Here is an 18,282-nt window from a genome sequence, read left to right on the forward strand (position 1 = left end):
ACTATGTACTCCTCTTTAGTCATCCCTCCATTACCCACTTCAAGCATATCCGGGTCTGCAACCAACAACAAACTCAACAATGTTTTCTCCAAAATCTTAAAATATGCAAAAACACTTAAATAAACAGGTTTCTACCGTTCCAGCCACCAGGCCTTGCATGCTCAGCGTAGACTTCATTCATGTCTGCTATTGAGATCATACTGTAATAAGCCACACAAATTGTTAAAATGAGAAACCTTCAGCCTTTTTTGAAGAAAGATTTCACCATCTTTATCTTTTACTCTTACCTAAGCCAGGTATCTTTGATGTCGTTAGTGGTTCTCCAACTGTTGCCTACTGGAGATCCCCATAGAGCTGGATGCATATCTCCCCTGATAACAACACAACTTGAATTAGACATATTCTTCCACAGAGGAATAAACACAATCTTATTTTTGAAAGAGAACACGATTTTATACCATTCACACAAGGAGTGAAAGATGGGGCGGCCAGATTTCATCAGAGCTCGGGTCATCACTGGATACCTGAATAGTACCATCATCAAGTGAATATGAATCTCGTCTGTTAAGAAGATCTGGTGGGTAAGTAAACCTGAAACTCAACTGGTCTCAACAGTTATACCTGACAGTAGGTTTAGAGCCATCGTTGTTGCAGTTGTCATACTTCAAGTAATCAATTCCCTGAAATTTGAGCCCAAGCATTGTTACTACTCACTCTCTGAAAACCAGGTAGGTGACCAGAAAACAAGAACGGCATCTAACGTACCCATTCTGCAAAGGTCTTGGCATCATGCTCCTCATGGCCTAAAGAACCTGGCATGGTTTTGCTGCAGGTAAAGTACCTATAAACAAAAACAATTGGAAGGACAATGTGTATTCTTTAGTTCAAAATCACTGAAGCTAATCAGCTATGATGCTAGAAACGAAGGCAAGTAAAAAGCTTACCCGGCATCTGAGTAAATCCCAAGCTTAAGGCCCTTGCTGTGAACATAATCCGCAAGGGCTTTAATACCAGAAGGGAAAGTTGACTTCTTTGGCACCAGACTTCCCTGGAAAACAGATTTGAGGAAGATAACATATACCAAAAACTGCAGAATAAGAAATGAATCCAGGAAAAACAAACAAGTGTTTGATACCTTGTTGTCACGAGCAATTTCAGCCCAGCAATCATCTGATGGGAAAAAACCAAGATTTTAGTACTGTGAAGAACAAATTATATAACTCATGAAAAAGTTTTACTCTTTAAGAAATCACACTGATATAATGATTAGTCATATTGGAGCCATACCGATGTTAACATAGTTGTAACCAAGCTTAGCGAGGCCAGTGGTAACCAAAGCATCAGCTGTTGCAAGCATCAAATTGACTGATTTGTTAAGATAACAGATAACTAGAGATGCAAAGATTAATCCAGGCTTTAAAAAAAAAATTGAAACTTTACCAGTTTGTTTGATCATCTTCTCATCTATGTTGCAGCTGAAATGGTTCCAGCTATTCCACCTGCAAAAACATCATCACATTGAACTTCATTCAGACATCATCAAGAAAGAACACAAAAGACAAAAACACTTTTCACAACATAGAAATAATCAATTGATTATTAATTTTGTCTGAACACAAAAATATCAGGATAAAGAAGTTAAATTCAAGAATCAAGCAATTACGAGTTTGGTCAAAAACTAATTGTAGAATGTAGTGTTGTCTTTTGATTTCACAAAACTCCAATTTAGGGAATCAATGGTAAAAATCAACCAACCATTAATAAAAAGAAGAAGGAAACAGAGTTATACAGACCCCATGGGAGGAGTGACGCCGAGGCCATTAGCGAGCAAGTGTCTTCTTAAGATCTCAGAGTCGTTGCCGTCAACGTCAACTGATCTCGAAGACTCGACCATCGTCATCATCACCATTGATAAAACCATCATGGTAAGTATCGTTGATATCTTCACCATCTCAAGTTTCTCTGTTCTCGTCATCTCTGGAAAAATCTTGTCAAACAAATAACAGAGTGCGAAGCTTTAAGTAGTTGACGAAGGACGAACACTGCTTTGTTTGTACTTGTAGTTGTAGTAGAGAGAAGCTCAAGAGTGTTCTTCTGTAGTCTATAGATATCTGTTTATTCCAGTTTTGCCCCTCAAACTCTTATCTGTGTTTTCTTTTCTTTTTTTTTGGGAAAAATCTGTTTCCGTTCTTTTTTTTTAACTTTCCGTTTTTAACAAATCTTTAACGTCCATATAAGCCAAAGATCTTGATATATATAGTCGTAAATCCAGAGTTTGACCAAAATTAACGTTGGAGATTTTCAAAATTTGTCAAAGTATTGTGTTAGTGGAAGCAAAATCGAAATCAAACACTTGGGTCTGTTTTTAGAAAAAGTTCTATATGGGTTGTGTGGTATCACTTACCCATCAATCACTGTATTGTTTGTTGGATTTGTAATTGTGCACAAAAAAAATCTACACCTTGTTGTGTTACTCTCTTGAATAACATTTCCTCTGTTTCAAAATATAGGATGTTTTAGGTAAAACACGCATAAAAAATAGTTACTTTTAAAAAGTTTAACTAATTTTAAACAATACTGCATAATATAAAATATAAAATTAATCTAAAAGTTGCATAAAAATTTAGAAACATTCTATATTATAAAATGAAAATACTTCTCAAAACATCATATATTACGAAAGGGAGGGAGTAGTAAATATGTATGATCAGTATTTTCATTTCTTTTTAACAATACGATTTTTTTTGGGTTTATATTTCTTCTAATGTTGATAGTAAAAGTAGTCAAGGTTAAACCAACAAATTAACAATTTTGTATAATTTCCTAGTTTTGATGATGAATTTTTCAACATCCTAGTTTTGAATATGTGAGATAAAAACAAAAAAAATCATTGTTTGTATTAAAGATAAACTATGATTTCTGGATTTTTCTTTGAAATATGCAATATGTCCTTTTCTTGTCAAGAAATATATGTATGTGTCTTTGTTATGGACTTGAAAATTATAAAAGGTCTTTGATTTCTGTACGTCTTTCTTTTGGTCGGCATATATCATTCCTTCACCTTTTAATTTTGGTTTCACTCAAGGGTTTTCAAAAACTTATTTATATATCAGTCTTGTGTTACGTTAAGTGTTGGGTACTAATCAAATATTCCTACCTAGTAACTCGGGACAAACAAAAAAAGTTATGAAAAATTCAATAACTGTATCTGTTAATCCGTAGTTTAGTTTTAACTTTAGTTTATGATGACATATGTATTTTGTCACTTTTCACCTTATAAGTTGCTTAGTTTGGAGAAAGAACATTACAATTCCCCAAAAAAATCAAAACCTGATTCACAAGTAAACCCCCTCCAAAAAAAGAGAATCAACAGTGACTTCATGAATCAACCCTCCGACCCACCTTCTCCACATTCCCTCCAATCTCTCTCCTATGACTATAAAACGCACCATCTTATATCGTACTCGTTTAAGCAAGCAAGCATCATCATCATCATCAAGACTCAAGAGAGAGAGAGAGAGAGAGAAAATGTCGGACTGGGGACCGGTGCTAGTGACGGTGATACTCTTCGTGATGCTCACGCCAGGGCTTCTGTTTCAGTTGCCTGGACGACAAAGATACGTTGAGTTCGGTAATTTTCAGACAAGTGCTGTCTCAGTTATCGTCCATTCTCTACTCTACTTCTCCCTTGTCTGCGTCTTCCTTCTCGCACTCAAGATTCACATCTACATCGGCTAGTTTCAACCCCGTTGCTAATGCTAAATGTTTTCCAAGTTTTCTCTTCAGCTTTTTAACCTTTAACTATCATTTATATCCAATATTTTAATTTCCAAATTAATGTACCTTCATATATGGTCCATTATAACACTTTCTATCGGACCCTTTTGTTTTAATTTATGTGTTTACCTTTTCTCTTCTTGTAAACGCAATTATTATGGAGCTTAAAATAATCATTGGCATTATTAGTACACTTACCTTAAGCTAGCTAGATGAGCAACTTTGCCTTCGAAGCTGGACATCCGATTCTTTATTATTATTTAAGTCCTCTTCTTATAATGGTTATTCATACGAGTCCGCTTATCTCCAACTCCTGAACTTAGCCGATACAAAGCTATATGATAGCATGTTTCGAATGCTCTAAGTCATGAACAAAAAGTAGTTAGTCTATATGTGTTGAAGTAATATAATAGGGCATCTATTATATATGAACAATTGAAACGAATCAATCACCCAAACGTGTTAACTCGGTTATTCTGAATATACATATAAAACCTGATTCTTTACTTACTAATGAGTTAAGAACAAAAACTACATCTATATATCATAGCAAATGCGTACATATATGAGATAAAAAGATTGAGTGAGACATAATGCCATTATGGATCTAAATTGAGCCAAAGCCCATTTGAACACTGAATATGTGAAAAGCATAAGCTTCATCAATAAAACCGAAACAAATGCCTAAACTACAAGATCCCTTTCACAGAATTAGACGATAATTTATAGCTTCAAAAATTACAACCGACTACGTTACTTAATTTGAACTTGCAATCAATTAAGAATATGACCTAGCTAGGGATGATCATAAAGTAACAATTTTTTTAGTAGTGTTTTCATACTACTTTCCAAGTATTGTTCATCGCAGCGGTGAGCATGGTTATAACGTATTCACCCTCGAAAGGATGACTACTCTTAATCATCACTAAACGCTACTAATCATAAAGTAACAACCACTCTATCTTCTTTGAATCTTGGTTGTGATTGATTATCTTCATAGTCCAGTACTTCTTGTCATCAAGTTTTTGCAGATATTTTCCTAAACTAAGACACAAATATCCAATTATCACCAACTAGTAAAAGCCTAGAAAACGTTATTTCGTATGTGTTTAGGACTAAATTAGAACCATAATTGTAATTGTACCAAATTCGATTGACAAAACCAAATCGATTAAGAAACCAAAATAAACCGGTTATCGTTATTAAGTGCACTTAAAGCACACCGACAGAAAAATCAAAAATTCAAATACAAGTAGTAGTTTAATATACTGTATTAGTTACGATATAGTCATATAAGTATCAAAGTAATGATATAAGTATCAAAGTATGCTGTAAGATTCTGAAAAGTGAAAATAAAATATCAACCGAATCAAACAAATATGACACACTAATACTATAATATTAAAATTATATAATACTCATTATCAGACAAAAATATTACCTCCTCTTTTTTTTGAACAGACAAAAAAAAGAACAAAAAATTCACTTAAAGACAATTTTACTGTAACATTAGAAAAAGGGGAAAAAATTATCATATTTTAATGATATTTTATCAGACTATATTTTGTATTAAAGTAAAAGAAGAACAGTTTTACTAAGATGTTTAATCCAGATTTTTGTTCTATATTTAGTTTCACATATAAAATTTAAAGTCCTAATATAACTCAGTTTGGTATGTTTTTAAGTTTGTTTAATCATATACTATAGTTATATAACATTTTTTGGTTGTTGTCAGGAATCAACTTGTAAGTTTGTTTGGTCTGGCATATACTATAGTTATAGAAATTACTTTACCAAACAAGTAAATATTTGTTGTCAGGCATATAAAATTACAGAAAGAAGAGTAAATCGATTTTGTAAAATTGAGAAATGTTACCTAAAGAGCAAATTTGATTATGGAATTTGAAAAAGAAATGATTATGGAATTTTGAATGGAGAGAAGAGGTAAAATAATTAGAATTAATAAAGCAAGCTTCCTCTCTTTCTCTCTCTGCTTCCTTTGTGTAATTTGTCTGTGTGTCATTCACATTTCTCACACTCTCTCTCTTCTCTCGCCATTAGAGTAGAGGAGAAAACACATTTTGAAAGATATAAGGTTTAACTCATCCAACAACTCCATTTGTTTTTTTTAGTCTTCATCGTAAAGGGAACAACAGTACGACGTTTACTGCAAGATACTATTCCTCAATCTGCATTCTTTTCTAATCAATTTGGGTTCGGAGCTGAGAGATTTGGCTTTCTGGGATTTTGTTGGAAGATATACATTAAGCTTAAAATTTGCTGGTATGCTTATATTAGTTTCTTCATCACTCATCTCTTTTCTATTGGATTTTTTTTTTCTTTTTGTTACTGATCTATTCCAGATTTCAGATTGCGAGATTGCGAGATTGCGAGAAGCGGAGATCTTAAGCGGCTGCTTTGAATGTTGGCCGATGTAAGGGTTTCGTTTCCGCCATGAACACCAAGCGCGCCTACAAGCTCCGTATCCGTTTTTGTTTATTTCAAATTTTCTCTGATTTCATCTTTTAGGGTTTTTGTCTGTGGGAAGTTTTGATTTTACTCCAGTGCCGCTTTCAGCTATGGTTCACGAGATCTGTTTGCACTTCTTAGCTTTTTGTTTTGAGCTTTATGACTGTTGGGTATCTGTGTGCTTCCAAATTTCAAAGACTTTTAAAGTCAATTTTTGTACTTTGATGAGAGTATTGCTTAGCCCTTAACTTACATTTGGAATTCCACAGAGGAATTTGTGGCACATTCTGCTGCTGTTAACTGTCTTAAGATTGGGAGGAAGTCCTCTAGGGTTCTTGTAACTGGTGGGGAAGATCACAAGGTCAATCTTTGGGCTATTGGTAAGCCCAACGCCATTCTGGTCAGTTTCTCATTTCTTCCTCATTTGCTTTTTTTATTGCGGAATGCTTTGGTAGATCCTGAGTTAGTTCTAGGGGGAAATGGGACACACTTTAGATATAATGTAGTTGAGCGAGTTGGACGATTTTCTGTCTGAGTGTCTATATTTGGGTGTTTTGTGATCAGAGCTTGTATGGGCACTCGAGTGGGATTGATTCAGTAACGTTTGATGCTTCGGAAGGCTTAGTAGCAGCAGGTGCTGCTAGTGGTACAATTAAACTTTGGGATCTCCAGGAGGCAAAGGGTAAGTTTAGTAGTTTTAAACTTTTAATGATCATCTTAATTTTTTCATTCTCTGTTTAGCCAGCCACACCCAGCTATTTATATTTACTGAATATGTATTTTTTTTGTTGCATCTATGAGAAGTTGTCAGAACTCTCACTGGTCACAGGTCGAATTGCATAGCCGTGAATTTTCACCCTTTTGGCGAGTTTTTTGCTTCTGGATCTCTAGACACAAATCTTAAGATATGGGATATAAGAAAGAAGGGCTGCATCCATACTTACAAGGGTCACACTCGAGGGATCAATGTACTCAGATTCACTCCAGATGGTCGTTGGATTGTTTCTGGAGGAGAAGATAATGTTGTCAAGGTTTGTAGCTGCCTTTTTCCTTTCTTATTGTGTATCGGTGAGGACAACAGGGGAGTCAATTTGATATAATTCGGAACTTATATTTTCTGAGGATACTTTGAAGAACAATACCGCATTTTGTATAATAGGCATAGACTGGTGTGAGAGATGTGTGGATGAGAGAACATGCGATTATTTGATGTCTTCTCTCCGCGGCTGGACATGCTATTATTTAGGGGAAAACTTTTGCTTAGAGCTAACATACTACCTGGTCAACTTGGATACTTATGTTATCTGGCTTTCCTATCTCTTTTCTTGAAAACTTAGATTATCTGGTCCCTTTTTAGATTATTGCTTTGTCTCATCTCAGAGTTTGTACTGCTAGTGCTTCCTATACTTTTTATCCTGAAAAGCAAGTTACCTGCAATTTTTGCTTTCTCTCTTAACGTTGGATCTGATATGTGGGTTGCTTTCACCAGGTGTGGGATTTGACTGCTGGAAAACTTTTGCACGAGTTTAAGAGTCATGAAGGGCAAATTCAGAGTCTAGATTTTCATCCCCATGAATTTCTGCTAGCAACAGGTCTGTATCACACTTACTAAACTTCATAACGTTGAAGCTCTTAGATTTTCGGGTGAAATAGTTTTATCACACAATGATTTGAACCTGATTTATTCTTAAAGCTAAATGTGCTATGAGCAAGATTACATGTATAACTAACCCCAACATCATTAGACCACTTTGCATCATCGACTCTTAGTAACTCACATATTTACAGCTTTCTCATATGTTTAGCGTTCGGCTATTTCTTTTTATGGCATCGTTTACCTTACTTCAGTATTCATAGAATTTATGTTTTTTTTTTCTTTTGCCTATGGTAATAGGTTCAGCTGATAAGACTGTCAAATTCTGGGACCTTGAAACATTCGAGCTTATTGGTTCTGGTGGAACTGAGGTATCATGTGTTGTCTGTACTACTCCTAGGTATGCGCTGTGTCTAATTCGAGTATTCGATCTTTCTAATATTCTCATTTTTTAGACTACTGGGGTCCGATGCCTGACTTTCAATCCAGACGGAAAGAGTGTGCTTTGTGGATTGCAAGAAAGTCTCAAAGTAAGTTCTTCCGGATGTCTCATTTAGAAATATATGAACTTAACAAATCCCTCTTTCATGCAAATTGTAGATTTTTGTTGTTCTTTCTTCACTAACTTCCAAATTGTGGATTACATGTTTGTTGTTCTTTCTTCACTAACTTCCATGCAAATTGTAGATTTTCTCTTGGGAGCCAATAAGATGTCATGATGGAGTGGATGTTGGATGGTCAAACTTGTCGGATATGAATGTTCACGAGGGAAAGCTTCTTGGTTGCTCATACAATCAAAATTGTGTAGGCGTGTGGGTTGTGGACCTCTCGGTATCTCTCTCTCCCTGCACGCTTTGTTATAGTTTCGCCTGTTCCGTAGTTGTTATCTCTAAGCTCTCCATCCAATTTTCTAATGACATTCTCAGCGCACTGAGCCTATGAGTGGAGGCGCCAATCAGTCAAATTCCCATCCAGAGAAAACATCAGGCTCAGGCAGAGATCAAGCAGGTCTGAACGATAACAGCTCAAAGGTTATTCTCGGAAAGTTGCCTGGTTCCCAGAAAGTGGATCCTTTATTGAAGGAAACAAAGTCTCTTGGAAATTTATCTGTTTCTCAAGACTCGGATCCTTTGCCAAAAGAAACAAAGTCTACCGGAAGGTCATCAGTATCTCAAAGTTCAGATCCTTTGGTAAAGGAACCAAAGCCTCACGGAAAGTTGTCAGTTACTCATAGCGCAGACGCAGTAAAAGAGTCAAGAACCTTGTCATGTAAGTTTACTTTATCCTCTATTTTCTTTCTCTTTTCGCTCTTTGCTATAATGTTACGGCTTATTATTATTGCATTTTTGGTTTGTCTGCTATTTGCTGAAGCCACAGGAGGTATATCAGACTCTCCTAGTCCTCGCAGGGTTACTTTGACCAATGCTCCGAAAATTGCTTCTGGTGTTTCTACAGTTGTCCCTACTGCCTTAGCTTCAAAGAGGAATTATGGAAAAGCTAACCCAAAGGCGAATCCTCCAGTAGTCAATAAAGAAGATTATTTTCAAGTCATTGTCCCCAGAACAGACCCAATAATTGAGCAGGCATCTGAATCCAGAGCAGAACTTGACATAATTGGAAGAACTATGCCATATTCACTGCAGTCAAAGGCTGCTGATTCTCGAAGGCTGTTGAGCAGCAGAAATGAGCCAGATCGACCAACCAGTTCCCTTCTTGAAAGGTCGCAGTCTCAGCCTATAGAACCAAACACTTTACAAGATGGAAATACATATCCTAGTGACGAAGGTGGCACATGGGATACAGCTGAGAGAACAACTAAAGATAACAGATACAGGGGATTTGGAAGGTTTAGTTCAAGATCACTGGTGAGATCACCTCCGAGCAATTACGACCAAAGCTGTATGTTTAAACGCCTTTCCAGTCTTCCTTTGTTTTAGAGTAAATATGAATGACATTTGATATTGCTCAACTATCTTGGCATCTTAATTACGGAGAACACTTTTATGAGTTTATGAAGGACTTGGGTTTATATATATGAGTTCCTAGGAATCAGTCTTTAGGTATATATGTTGTTTTTTAGTACATTGTTTTAGTAACATAACTTCTTATTTAGTTGGTCCTAGGAATCAGTCTTTTTAGTACGTCTATATTATAGATACGTATGCTGAGTTTTCTGGATCCTGTGCTCAAATCTAAGCTAACTAACTATTTATTTCAGCTGACTTGAGTAGCTATAATGCAAATAGAGATTCAAGTCCTAATGAAAGTCGAAAAGGAGGTAACTCTTTCTGAACATTTGTTTTTGTTTTTCCCTTTTAATGTGCGTATGAAAAAATTCTCATTATCTGCCTTGACATACTAGGAAGACTGCATTCCCTCGTTCTAAATAGGGAAAGAAGAGGAAGATTTTCAAACTTTGAGGGTCCTGTTTCGAGTTCTTCTGGTGGAAATATGACTGCACCAAACATTCGCTCTCCCAATATGGTAATGGCATTAAAGTTTTGTGTTTTTTATTTGGGATCTCGAGGCTATAAAACATGGACTGTAGAAACGAAGAATGAGGAAGGGCAAAATAAAGAGCGACGAGTAGTTTAGTCAGATGTCAGATCCTTTTTTTATAAACTTAATTTCAACTGATCCTACATCTTCAGCGTTTTAGTAGACATTAAATTTCCCAGTTACCAGTCTTCAACATCTCATATAGTCATGCTTACGCTGTGTTCCTACATCTCAAGCAGAGAGGAAATCATGTGCCAGTTGATCAAGGAATCACTTCTGCTAGCGAAGAAGATATAGTTGCAGACATAATGGGGCAACACGAACAATTTGTCAGCTCTATGCAGTCTCGCTTGGCTAAGTTACAGGTACACCAAGAAAGTTCAGACTATGACAATTCTTTTGGTCTGTTTTACTAATTAGAATGCTAGCAGTAAAATACATAGATTTCCATAAACATTGTTTATCTACTAAAATAGCTTCACCCAATTTGCAGGTAGTCCGTAGATATTGGGAAAGAAATGATATTAAAAACTCGATAAGTTCAATAGAGAAGATGGCTGATAATGCTGTAAGCAACTTCTGTTTGTTTCCTTTCAAATCAATGTATATAAAAACACCGAAGTATATATTTTTCACTTACGCAAACTCTCATTATTTCATTTGGTACAGGTCATTGCGGATGTTCTACTTATAGTAAACGAGAGACCTGAAATTTTGACACTGGATACTTGTACCTCCCTTCTTCCCCTTTTGACAGCTCTTCTTGGGAGCAACGTGGACCGGTAAGCTATTTATTATGAAGAACATAATGACATGGTCATCTATCAAACTGTGAATCCGTAGCTTTGTTTTGTTTTTGTTTTTGTTTTCTAATAACCGTTTTCTGTCTCTAGTCATTTGAGTGTCTGCCTGGATTTGCTGCTTAAGCTGGTTAGAATGTATGGGTCACAAATTTACTCGTCGCTCTCGGCTCCATCATCTGTTGGTGTAGATATTGAGGCTGAGCAAAGGTTGGTTCGAGCTTCAGTCTTACCTTTCATTGTAACTTTTTCTATTGCAATTTATTCCCTCTTGCAAGTCAAAATTTTTTTGTTGCTATTCAGGATGGAGCGGTACAGTTGTTGCTTTGTTGAACTTGAGAAAATCAAGGCTTGCCTTCCCTCTTTAGCAAGGTGAGTAAATTTCATCTACTGGACAATGAAGAGTTAAATGGTTCTCTTCTCTTTTTTGTTTTTCGTTTTTAAGTCTACTATCTTACGTCTTATATATCTCTTTATGGATATGTAGAAGAGGAAATTTGGTGGCGAAGACACTGCATGAGCTGAACTTAACATTTCAAGAAGTTTCATCGTGATGTTTTTGGATGTGGAGTTTAACAACACTAAAGCTAATTCTACCAAGCTAACCAAAAGAGTCTTTGGAAGACTAAACTAACCCTCGCGTATTGCGTCTGGCCACTGCTCGGGTCGGTACCCTTTGCTTTGCGGGAGCAAATTCTCCACGGTACTGTCTCAGTTTCAAGCTAACTTGGTGTGTAAAGAGCCATTTCGGCTGTTGTATTGATCTAGGTTATCATTTCTTCCACACTATTTAGCTATGTGTTCTAGGTTATCATTTCTTCCACACTGTTTAGCTATGTGTTCTTAAGAGTACAAAAGAGAAGCCTATATTTAACAAAACTGGTTTTCTAGAAGATTCAGATCTTAAAATACTTATAACCAAAATCGGGATTTGTCATTCCCTCTTCCCAATCTCCCAGTCGTTTACCACCAAATACTACTTGTTGAATGCCCAAGTACCTGAAATTTCATATCAACAAAGATTAAAGTTTTCTGCAACAAATAAGGAATCAATCAAAGAGGATATAAGGAAACAAACAAGTTCTCTTGTGTTACTTACTCTGAACTCATAACTGTCAAACAGTTGAGAAGCACATCAAGGGCGAAGATATCCGAAGTACCAAGATCAACCCTACAACAAACATTGCAAGTAAAGTTCAGACTAGTTACACGGTTTTTAAGGAAATGGGTTGCATTATGAAGGACATGTCAGAACAGTTGATTACCACACACGACCCCAATTGTCTTGAAATTCGACATCGCTGATGTCATGAAACGATGAAGGCATCACTTTGAAGCCCTTCTCTCCGTCGTAGAGAGGATCATATTCTAGAGACGAGTTTGCTAGCTGCAATCATAGTTTAGATTATATCATTCAGACCAGAGTGAAGATGACCATGGAAAGAGGACGAAAAACATAACTCGTAACTGAAATAGATGGTGGTGTGATTGATAATAGATAAGGATCAGTAGAAGAAAATACAAACCTGTAAGTTAGATGTGTTGAAAGCGCCCAATCTCCCCATAACATACCATGCCTGTATAACCTGTTAACAAAAGAAAGAAATGGAAGAAGCATTGAGTCATCACAACAAGACTTGGCGTTTTGCAATCAATAGCAAGAAGAAGATCAATTTCTTACACTTCCAATAAGATCAACATCTCGATCTGAAGGCGTTCCATAGAGCTCAAACCATATAAAGGAATCAACAGGATTGAAACTGCAGTCATCAAAATAAGAATACTGGTCAAATAACAGTGAGTAATTTATGGAATGGGATTCTGAAGTAGTCTCTTATACTCTTATGTGGAGGAACGAATGCAGCAGAAACCAAAGGGAAACACAATACAATAAAGATGTTAAAAAAAGTTGCTCACTCTCTGAAGTTAACTTTGAAAGAAAGCACAGAACCAGTCTTCTGCTTCTGGAAATCTTTTCCCTTCTTCCTAAGCCTTTCTTCAACCTGAATAGATTTAGTAAACACATACATGTCAAACTTCAAAATCGATACAAACAACACATAGAAATGTCTGGTCATATAACAAAGAAACTATAACAGAGAAGTAAACTCATTGTAACGAAATCAACAGTAAATATCAAGGAGAGACCCACAAAGTTACCTTCTTTCTCATGAGCTCAGGATTTCCAATGCTATCACCAAGAACAGCTCGAAGCTCTTCATCATCTTTACACGCACTTTCCAGTACCCTGCACATATGAATTCCACCAATTCAGCAACAGTTTCACGATAGGCAAAAACACAAACACTTGGAGTGCAAAAAGAAAGAAAGAAGTACTTGGCCCAAGATGGGTAATCGTGAAGACGATCGTAGTCGCGTTTTCTCTTCTCTTCTCTAACCTTGAGTAATCTCCTTCCTCTCGCCGACGTCCCTGACCCTTTCTTCGCCGCCGACACTCCGCCGTTATTGTCACCGGCGTGGTTGTCGGAATTAGCAGAAACAGCGACGAGAGTGGGAAGATTACGTTTGTGGGGAGAGAATGGTTGTGTCTGAGTGATAAAGAAGGGAGAGAAAGCGAAATTGAGATTCATGGTGCATGAAGATGACAGCGATAAGAGATTACTTTCGTACATTTTCTTGTTCGATCTATTCGCGTTTTCGGATTCAGTAACTAAACAAGCTCGCTCGAGTTTGTGTTTCCTGCGGTCTTGTTTATGAAATTTTGCTCTTTCACATTTTCATCGGATTACAACAATTTCAAACTCGGTTCAATCCGGTTAAGACTAACTTGGGTCTATATGAATAGCAAACCGGAATACCATAACCGAACTGAAAACTGTAGGTTGGAAGTTGGAACAACATCCCTCATAGTAGTCCTAGGCTCATAGCTTAGCACGTTGGACACAAAACCTGACTTCTTGCTGGTTCTTATGATCATGTGCTCACATGATCACTATCCACTTCTCTCGCTAATTGACTGCGGTTTATACCTACACCTTCGACTACTTCTGTAGTTATGGCTGCAACAAAAGGTTGCAGCAAACGAACCACCACATTGACCTTAAAAGACTCAAATTTGCTCCAAAAAAATACCTTTAAACACTCACAGGAATCGATTCTTTAACACTCTCATGCAATTTGATAAGAATCAGTATGGCTACTAATTTAAAGACTCTCTCCTACAAAGATCTTAAAATGCAATAGACAACTGCAATGTAATTCATCCAAACAAGTACCTAGAAAAAATCTGATGTCATTCCTTTTAGTTCCTGATCCTAAACTACAAACAAAGATTTCTGTATAAGAATCAACCGTTAACACTCACAGAGTTACAGAAACCAGTTTCTTAAAAACCTTCATACCCACTACAATGGACTTCATAACCCCACAACGAATTATAGACTTTGAGGATAAAATAAATTCAAATGTTGATCTGAAGAGACCCCAAGACTTCCAAGCTTTGTCAATGGATCAAGAATCCGCTTTTTATTTCTCCAACATAAGAAGAAACAAAGCAATAGAGGATTCAAGAATGGGTGAAATCTTATGTATATAATAAGCTAAAATGTATACAAAAGGGTACATACAAACAAACAAACCCATTCATTCACAAAAGATTTTTCTCAAATCTCTAATTAACATCAGAAAGAGAAAGAAGAAAGCTTTTGCCTTTTTTTCCGATTCAATCACGAATCAATTAACTCAAACTCATCTTCCTTAAGATGCGTAAAGAACTTAACAGGACCACGACCTTCAATCTCTTTCACAAACTGTACCTTAAACGGCAGATTAGCTGAGATTCGTTTTCCTTTCCAAAGAACGACGTAATCTTTGATAAAACCTTCCATCCCCATCAATTCAACCTCTGGAACACGAACCACATGGTAAACTTTCAACGGCGCCGTAACCCTAACCCTAGCCCCAATCTTCTCCTTGGCTTTCTCATCTTCCTCCTTCTCCTCCAGTGACGTCGTTGATGACGAAAGATCAGCGTCCGCGTCTACAGAAGCCGCCGATTTCACAGCAGTATCGCAACGAATCTTCGATTTTGGATTCTTTCGCGAGATTGAGAAGGCGCATTTGCTTCGACCGTAGGAAGTGGATAATGAGGTAGGTACCACCAAGATAGACGAAGATGAAGAAGAAGAATTGATCGCTTTGCGTCCGTAAACAGATGCAGCAGAGAGACAATCTTGAGATGACGGAGGACGAACGGCGGCGATAATCGCCGGTGACAGAGCGTAACCACTAGTCATCTGCGTCTGAGCCGGAAAAAAACAATTTTTTTATGAAAGTGAGAGTAAAACCAAAAAAGATTAATTGATTTAGCGCCTCATCTATTTATATAAGATGCTTAATTTAATTAAGGTGATTACTAATTATTTGCTTTTCGGATTAGTTTTGGATAATAAAGGTGACGCGTGTCAGACATAAGACAATGTAAGGGATGAGGAACTTGTGGCTTCAGTTAAAGAATCCAACACTGTAAATAATATCTTTGAGATTATTTCCAGATATTATTATTGGCAGCATTTCATAAAACACAAAAAAAAAAAAACTATATATTAACTTTTATATATCAACAATAGTACCAAAATCAATAAAGTCAATTGAAAGATAAAAGAAAAAAGAGAGAGGTAGGACTTAGGAGTAATGGCTTTGTGTGGAGTCCCGGGTTTCATTTGTGGAATTTATGATTATCCATTGTTGCTATTAGGATAAGGATTTGGAGTAGCTTTCTTTCACCATTGTCTTAACATATAGCTCTCCTGCTCTGTATGAAGATCTTACCTGCAAAGAAGTATATATAACCAAATTAATATAAGCACATTCCTGGTTCTTCAATGTTCTCAGATATTTTTTGATAGAAAGAGATGGTAAGAGCTAGTTCGTGGCTTTACCAGTGGACCACTTGCAACATAGCGGAATCCTATTGATTCTCCGTATGTTTTCCAGAAATCAAACTTCTCAGGTGTGACATACTCTTTCACAGTCAGATGCAATAGAGTTGGCTGCATTGTATAACAAAAGAAAGGTTTTTTTAATCATCGATGTTCTTTGGAATTTGAGCTATTTCTGTGTTGATTTCGTAGGAATCGTCTGAAATATGTTTTAAGTAATGATTTTACCTGTAAATAAATACTGGCCCTGTGAATGTCAACATCTATTGCTCTTAAATCAGCCTTCACATTCGGATCTCTCCCTGTGAATGGACCCATCTTCGGTAGTTGCAACTACTAAGACTAGGACTACTATATGTCTACACCATACTTAGTCTCTTGTTATTGATTGCTAACTACACTAACCACAACTTGTAGTTTCCCATTTAAACCCGACCCTTAACACAGACCATCACACTTTCACACTTTGATCTTTCACATTTAAACCCTTCTTCTCTCTCCTTTGATCTTTGATCTTTCATTCCACTTTCACACTTAAATCCTACTGGGGTTTTAAGTGAGCATTTGATATCTTTTGGTAATATGAGAGTCAGATTTGATATCTTTTTGTAACGAGAGTCAGCTTTCTCCGCAAAATCTTTTTCGTTGTGTTATGGTGGCATGGAAGTTGGGGGTGGTGCTATGGTACCATTGGAGGACAAACCTCAAATAACAATGGTAAGTGAAGTTTTATTTAGGTGTTTTGCTTGTAAAACAAGTTATGTTTTTTTTTTTTTTTGAAATATAATGTAAGAAACTTACCATTGGGGGATAAATTTTACAAAAGTTTTCTTAACCAAATTTGTATTTTTGGTATTTAAAATATTCTAACAAACCTTCTAACAAACATAAACCCTAATCATATCATATCATATAAAGCTTCGCCGCCGTCAAGAGAGGAGGAGGAAGTAACTGATTGTTTACAATGGCGAATATGGAAGAGATTGAGCACGAGGAGCAGAATATCGAGAAAAGGGTGCCGAAGCCATGGGACGAAGACCCAAACATCGACCGTTGGACTGTCGAGAAGTTCGACCCGGCATGGAATCCCACAGGCATGCTCTCTTCTACCGACTTCACCACACTCTTTCCTCAATACAGAAAGAAGTATCTTCAGGATTGCTGGCCTAGAATCGAATCCGCTCTCAAGGAATATGGTCTCGCCTGCGAGCTCAACCTGGTGTGTCCCCTCCCCTTTACGTTTGTTTCGTCTCTGGCTTTGGTCTAGTTGCTTTTTTTTCTGAAAATTATGTTGTTATAATTTGTAGGTTAAAGGTTCTATGACTGTTAAAACGACGATGAAGACAAGAGATCCGTTCATTGTTATCAAAGCTAGGGATTTGATTAAGCTTCTTTCCAGAAGTGTCCCTGCTCCTCAGGTATTATTACGTTGTTACAATTCTAGGTTCTAACAAATTTATGTAATTGGAAGTGTGTTTCTTTCTGATATATGTGGTTATGGATCTTCTTTTCACTTTGCATCATTACAGGCTATTAAGATTCTAGACGATGAGGTGCAATGTGATATCATCAAGATTCGTAACTTGGTTCGGAATAAGGTACAATTCAGTCTTAGTCTCGGGGAATCTTATGATGGCCTAAGTTCAATGATATCACTCACCCCTGTGTTTGCATTTTGATCCTTATCGATGTTGGTTGAATGTAATGTCAATTTGTATATAGCATGCATAGTCAACAGGTCATAATATAGACTTATCTTTGCAGGAAAGATTTGTTAGAAGAAGGCAGCGACTTGTGGGTCCTAATTCCTCTACCTTGAAGGTTTGTCAACTGTCTGGTTCAATGTCCTATATTTAACAGAGAGATGCATGTTTAGTGATACTAGTCGTGTAATGCTTAAGAGGTTGTGCGAAACCGTTGTATGCTTATGTGTTTTGAGGCTTAATAATTTTGGCTTCTTGCAGACGCTGGAAATATTAACCAGCTGTTACATTCTAGTTCAGGTATTCATGTGTTTCTTTTGCAAATGTCTCATTTCAGTCGTACATTTTTCCTTCTTTGGATTTTTTATATTTACTTGCTCCGTGGTAAATTTACCAGGGAAGTACTGTAGCCGCAATGGGTTCATGGAAAGGTCTCAAACAAATCAGAAAGATTGTGGAAGACTGCATACAGAATCAAATGCGTCCTTCATACCATATAAAGGTTTGTATGGAAAATCTCTCACTTTTTTTTTTTTTTT

At 36.7% G+C, this 18,282-nt stretch overlaps 6 protein-coding genes across 9 annotated transcripts in view; 3 read left to right on the forward strand and 3 right to left on the reverse strand.

Moving 5' to 3' along the window:
• Positions 1 to 2,211, reverse strand: part of LOC104769047 (alpha-galactosidase 1) — an 8,732-nt gene extending 6,521 nt beyond the window's left edge. The window contains exons 1-11 of the mRNA XM_019241761.1: positions 1,794 to 2,211; positions 1,441 to 1,499; positions 1,288 to 1,344; positions 1,136 to 1,170; positions 945 to 1,048; positions 766 to 841; positions 622 to 680; positions 459 to 524; positions 288 to 371; positions 136 to 200; positions 3 to 55 (exon numbers count right to left, since the gene is read on the reverse strand). Of these exons, the coding sequence (XP_019097306.1) occupies positions 3 to 55; positions 136 to 200; positions 288 to 371; positions 459 to 524; positions 622 to 680; positions 766 to 841; positions 945 to 1,048; positions 1,136 to 1,170; positions 1,288 to 1,344; positions 1,441 to 1,499; positions 1,794 to 1,975 (840 nt within the window). The 5' untranslated portion in view covers positions 1,976 to 2,211. The remainder of the gene's footprint in view (positions 1 to 2; positions 56 to 135; positions 201 to 287; positions 372 to 458; positions 525 to 621; positions 681 to 765; positions 842 to 944; positions 1,049 to 1,135; positions 1,171 to 1,287; positions 1,345 to 1,440; positions 1,500 to 1,793) is intronic.
• LOC104769048 lies at positions 3,278 to 3,962 on the forward strand. The gene has a single exon (XM_010493170.2). It carries the CDS (start codon positions 3,433 to 3,435, stop codon positions 3,736 to 3,738), a length of 306 nt encoding a protein of 101 aa, XP_010491472.1. The 5' UTR covers positions 3,278 to 3,432; the 3' UTR covers positions 3,739 to 3,962.
• On the forward strand, positions 5,774 to 12,018 carry LOC104769050 (katanin p80 WD40 repeat-containing subunit B1 homolog). Of its 4 annotated transcripts, none has more exons than XM_010493173.2 (19): positions 5,774 to 6,060; positions 6,141 to 6,259; positions 6,516 to 6,646; positions 6,811 to 6,928; positions 7,051 to 7,277; positions 7,736 to 7,838; positions 8,141 to 8,211; positions 8,296 to 8,370; positions 8,528 to 8,671; positions 8,767 to 9,109; positions 9,212 to 9,739; positions 10,059 to 10,118; positions 10,203 to 10,324; positions 10,576 to 10,704; positions 10,833 to 10,907; positions 11,009 to 11,121; positions 11,233 to 11,349; positions 11,443 to 11,511; positions 11,627 to 12,018. In XM_010493173.2, the coding sequence occupies exons 2-19, from the start codon at positions 6,232 to 6,234 to the stop codon at positions 11,691 to 11,693; spliced, it is 2,520 nt and encodes an 839-aa protein (XP_010491475.1). In that variant the 5' UTR covers positions 5,774 to 6,060; positions 6,141 to 6,231; the 3' UTR covers positions 11,694 to 12,018. The 4 variants fall into 4 exon arrangements, with proteins under 4 accessions (XP_010491475.1, XP_010491474.1, XP_010491476.1 ...); XM_010493172.2 differs by having other exon boundaries at positions 6,148 to 6,259; XM_010493174.2 differs by having other exon boundaries at positions 6,148 to 6,259; positions 10,579 to 10,704.
• On the reverse strand, positions 11,871 to 13,869 carry LOC104769049. The gene is made up of 8 exons (XM_010493171.2): positions 13,477 to 13,869; positions 13,300 to 13,387; positions 13,057 to 13,142; positions 12,821 to 12,899; positions 12,666 to 12,725; positions 12,405 to 12,526; positions 12,239 to 12,310; positions 11,871 to 12,138 (listed from the first exon to the last, which is right to left on the reverse strand). Exons 1-8 carry the CDS (start codon positions 13,770 to 13,772, stop codon positions 12,036 to 12,038), a joined length of 906 nt encoding a protein of 301 aa, XP_010491473.1. The 5' UTR covers positions 13,773 to 13,869; the 3' UTR covers positions 11,871 to 12,035.
• LOC104769051 (ferredoxin-thioredoxin reductase, variable chain, chloroplastic-like) lies at positions 14,665 to 15,467 on the reverse strand. The gene has a single exon (XM_010493175.2). The coding sequence runs from the start codon at positions 15,393 to 15,395 to the stop codon at positions 14,826 to 14,828; it is 570 nt and encodes a 189-aa protein (XP_010491477.1). The 5' UTR covers positions 15,396 to 15,467; the 3' UTR covers positions 14,665 to 14,825.
• Positions 16,041 to 18,282, forward strand: part of LOC104769053 (KRR1 small subunit processome component homolog) — an 8,334-nt gene continuing 6,092 nt past the window's right edge. Inside the window, exons 1-7 of the mRNA XM_010493177.2 lie at positions 16,041 to 16,757; positions 16,959 to 17,259; positions 17,348 to 17,458; positions 17,570 to 17,638; positions 17,805 to 17,861; positions 18,005 to 18,043; positions 18,141 to 18,245. Coding sequence (XP_010491479.1) covers positions 17,005 to 17,259; positions 17,348 to 17,458; positions 17,570 to 17,638; positions 17,805 to 17,861; positions 18,005 to 18,043; positions 18,141 to 18,245 — 636 coding nt within the window. The 5' untranslated portion in view covers positions 16,041 to 16,757; positions 16,959 to 17,004. The remainder of the gene's footprint in view (positions 16,758 to 16,958; positions 17,260 to 17,347; positions 17,459 to 17,569; positions 17,639 to 17,804; positions 17,862 to 18,004; positions 18,044 to 18,140; positions 18,246 to 18,282) is intronic.

The sequence above is a fragment of the Camelina sativa genome, chromosome 20, assembly GCF_000633955.1.
Source record: "Camelina sativa cultivar DH55 chromosome 20, Cs, whole genome shotgun sequence".
Lineage (NCBI taxonomy): Eukaryota > Viridiplantae > Streptophyta > Magnoliopsida > Brassicales > Brassicaceae > Camelina > Camelina sativa.

What these genes read in the sequence shown, in the direction of transcription:
- LOC104769048 (XM_010493170.2), top strand. Translation starts at nt 3,433, where the DNA reads ATGACTATAAAACGCACCATCTTATATCGTACTCGTTTAAGCAAGCAA.
- LOC104769050 (XM_010493173.2), top strand. Translation starts at nt 6,232, where the DNA reads ATGAACACCAAGCGCGCCTACAAGCTCC. An exon ending in TTGGTTCTGGTGGAACTGAG is followed by an intron (nt 8,212 to 8,295) that starts GTATCATGTGTT and finishes CTCATTTTTTAG; the next exon opens with ACTACTGGGGTCCGATGCCT. An exon ending in TAATGAAAGTCGAAAAGGAG is followed by an intron (nt 10,119 to 10,202) that starts GTAACTCTTTCT and finishes TTGACATACTAG; the next exon opens with GAAGACTGCATTCCCTCGTT.
- LOC104769049 (XM_010493171.2), bottom strand. Translation starts at nt 13,772, where the DNA reads ATGTACGAAAGTAATCTCTTATCGCTGTCATCTTCATGCACCATGAAT. An exon ending in GATTACCCATCTTGGGCCAA is followed by an intron (nt 13,388 to 13,476) that starts GTACTTCTTTCT and finishes TCATATGTGCAG; the next exon opens with GGTACTGGAAAGTGCGTGTA. An exon ending in ATGTTGATCTTATTGGAAGT is followed by an intron (nt 12,726 to 12,820) that starts GTAAGAAATTGA and finishes TTTTGTTAACAG; the next exon opens with GTTATACAGGCATGGTATGT.
- LOC104769051 (XM_010493175.2), bottom strand. Translation starts at nt 15,395, where the DNA reads ATGACTAGTGGTTACGCTCTGTCACCGGCGATTATCGCCGCCGTTCGT.